This window comes from Charadrius vociferus, unplaced genomic scaffold (genome assembly GCF_000708025.1).
Source record: "Charadrius vociferus isolate BGI_N301 unplaced genomic scaffold, ASM70802v2 scaffold1429, whole genome shotgun sequence".
NCBI lineage: Eukaryota > Metazoa > Chordata > Aves > Charadriiformes > Charadriidae > Charadrius > Charadrius vociferus.
In genome coordinates this window covers 45,287-47,691 of record NW_009650164.1, presented here as the reverse complement: position 1 = coordinate 47,691, position 2,405 = coordinate 45,287, and the positions used below count along the sequence as shown (strand labels likewise).

At 61.0% G+C, this 2,405-nt stretch overlaps 2 protein-coding genes across 2 annotated transcripts in view; one reads left to right on the top strand and one right to left on the bottom strand.

Annotated features, from left to right (window-relative positions):
* Window positions 1-214, top strand: part of LOC104292967 (uncharacterized oxidoreductase C663.06c-like) — a 4,767-nt gene extending 4,553 nt beyond the window's left edge. The window contains exon 6 of the mRNA XM_009892402.1: window positions 194-214. Coding sequence (XP_009890704.1) covers window positions 194-214 — 21 coding nt within the window. The remainder of the gene's footprint in view (window positions 1-193) is intronic.
* Window positions 215-307: 93 nt separating this feature from the next.
* On the bottom strand, window positions 308-1,996 carry LOC104292966 (estradiol 17-beta-dehydrogenase 8-like). Its single transcript, XM_009892401.1, has 4 exons — window positions 1,772-1,996; window positions 1,112-1,249; window positions 771-881; window positions 308-421 (listed from the first exon to the last, which is right to left on the bottom strand). The coding sequence occupies exons 1-4, from the start codon at window positions 1,994-1,996 to the stop codon at window positions 308-310; spliced, it is 588 nt and encodes a 195-aa protein (XP_009890703.1).
* Between the last annotated feature and the right edge of the window lie 409 nt (window positions 1,997-2,405).

Sequence of the window (2,405 nt, the reverse complement as noted above, 5' to 3'; positions counted from 1 at the left end):
GAGGGACACACAGCGCGTGGGGAGCGGCTGCCGGGCTCGGCCGGGGGTTTGAGGCTGCGAGTGCGGAAATGGAGCAGAGAGGCGTCAGCTCCCAACATTTATGGAGTTGGGGGTACAGGAGGGCTGCAGCGCCATGCACGGGGTGGGGACAGGGAGAGAAGCTGCTCCCTGCGCCCTTCCCCTCTCCTGGCAGCACAGAGCGGGTGGACGGTGAGTGGAGTGACCATGTGGAGGGGTGCGCCAGCGAGCGGGGAGGCTGCCGCCTGGGCAAGAGGCACCGTCATCTGTCCGTCCATCCATCTGTCTGTCACCAGGGCAGGCTGTTCCCTTCCCAGTCGAGGAAGGCGCCGGAGGTGTCCTGCGAGAGGCTGGCCAGCACGGTCAGGATACCCCGCACGCTGTGCTCCACCGTCAGGGGCGCCTGCAGAGGAGGACGAAGCACAGCATCGCTGCCATGGGCTGCGAGCGGCACAGAAAGCAACCGGCCTTGCGCCGGCCACAGGGTGCAGGGCCCAGGGAGCAGCACCCACGGTGCTCATGGGGGTGTTTTTCCTTACTGCTACCCACTGCTCTCCACGCCAGGCAAGGGGGACAGGGCCGGCCACCCCGTGCGCTTGGCACGTTGCAGCTCGCTGCCGGCTCTGCCCCAGGAGATGGTCCTGCCAGCACACAGTGTCACACAACATCCTCTGCCCCAAATGCCTCTGCCCTCCCCGAGGTCTGGGGTTACAGCGGGGGTCCTGCTGACCCTTCCCTGCACAGCCCGGTACCTTCTCCGTCCCCATGTCGGTCTTCACCCAGCCGGGATGGATGGCCGTGCACAAGATCCCCTTGTCTCGGAGCTCCGCAGCCATGCACCTCGTCACCATGTTCTGGGCAGCCTGGAAGAGGCACCGCCGTGCCAGCACGACCAGCGGCACCGGTGGGCAGGAGGGGGGAAGTTTCCCAGCCAGAAAATGGCTGTGGAGGTGGGAAATGGGACCTTGTCCTGGGATAAAGCATCGGCACAGCCCGCCTGAAAGGCTCAGTCCCAGGCGGGTGCCCCCATGGGCTCCCCTCCACCGGCACGGTGCCCAGCAGAGCATCCCCAGCACCTCCCCTGGCACCTCACCTTGCTGGCACGGTACGGGTACATGGGCGCCTCCGGCACCCCCAGGCACAGCCCGATGGAGCCCAGTTTGGTGGAGACGTTGATGACCGCAGCCCTGCTGCAGCTCAGCCCCTCCTTCCCCGCGTCTTTCACTGCCTTCTGTAGCAGTGGAGCTGGACAGACTCCCCCAGCAGAAGGGCAGGGGACGGGGAGGACACTCCAGGGACCGGCCGGGCTCCAGCCTTTCCCTTCCCAGGGCTGGAGCTCCAGCTGGGGAGGAGCAAAGCATGGGAGATGCTGGGGCTGAGCTGAGCTGCCCCTCAGCCTCCCTGCTCCTCTGGGTGGGCAGAGGAGACCCATGGTCCTGCGCTTGCCCCCATCACTCTGTCTCCTTCGAGAGAGCGAGAACCCACCCGGCTGAAGCATCTTAACATGAGGAGGAACTTCTTTACCTTGAGGGTAGTGGAGCACTGGAACAGGCTGCCCAGAGAGGTTGTGGAGTCTCCCACTCTGGAGACATTCAAAACCCGCCTGGACGCCGTCCTGTGCAACCTGTTGTAGGTGACCCTGCTCTGGCGGGGGGGTTGGACTAGATGATCTCCAGAGGTCCCTTCCAACCCTAACCATTCTGTGATTCTGGGATCTCCCCAGGCAGGAGAAACGCAAAAGGTCCACACGTACCTTGGTAACCTGGAGTGGCCCAACCACGTTGGTGGCAAACACGGAGAGCATCTCCTGTGAATCCAGGGAGCGCAGCGTGGCGTGCGAGCTGATGCCCGCATTGTTGATGAGCAGGTTCAAGCCCTGGTTCTTCAGATGAGACCCCACAGCCCGCACAGCCCCTCGGATGCTGGGCACGTTCACTGTGTCTGCCGGGGCAAAAAGCACAGTGGAGGAGACCTCCATCAGGTCACACAGTGTCCACTGGAAAGCGTGGTGTGGCTGGAATGGTATTCTTTAAACCAGCATTATCCAGAAAGGACCAGGTTTAGCAGGTGAAGGTGTTAAGCATATTAAAATGAGCACCAGTTTGTCCTCACCTCTTGGTTTCACAGCTTTGACTGAATTAAACCTCAATTCAGCTCTTTTTTGGTCATGTGGAACCTACTGCTAAGAAGAATTTAGCTGTTCTGTATTCAGCAATTTATGATTGCATGAGGGATGCTCAGCTTTTGCACACTGAAGCTCCCAGCTTTATTTCTACCAGAACTCAACGCAGTCCGAGGGGCACATTTTAAGGAGACACCGTCTTTGGGGAAAGAACCTAACTACACTCCTCAAGTCCTTCTTGACTGCACTGCAGCTATACAGGCTG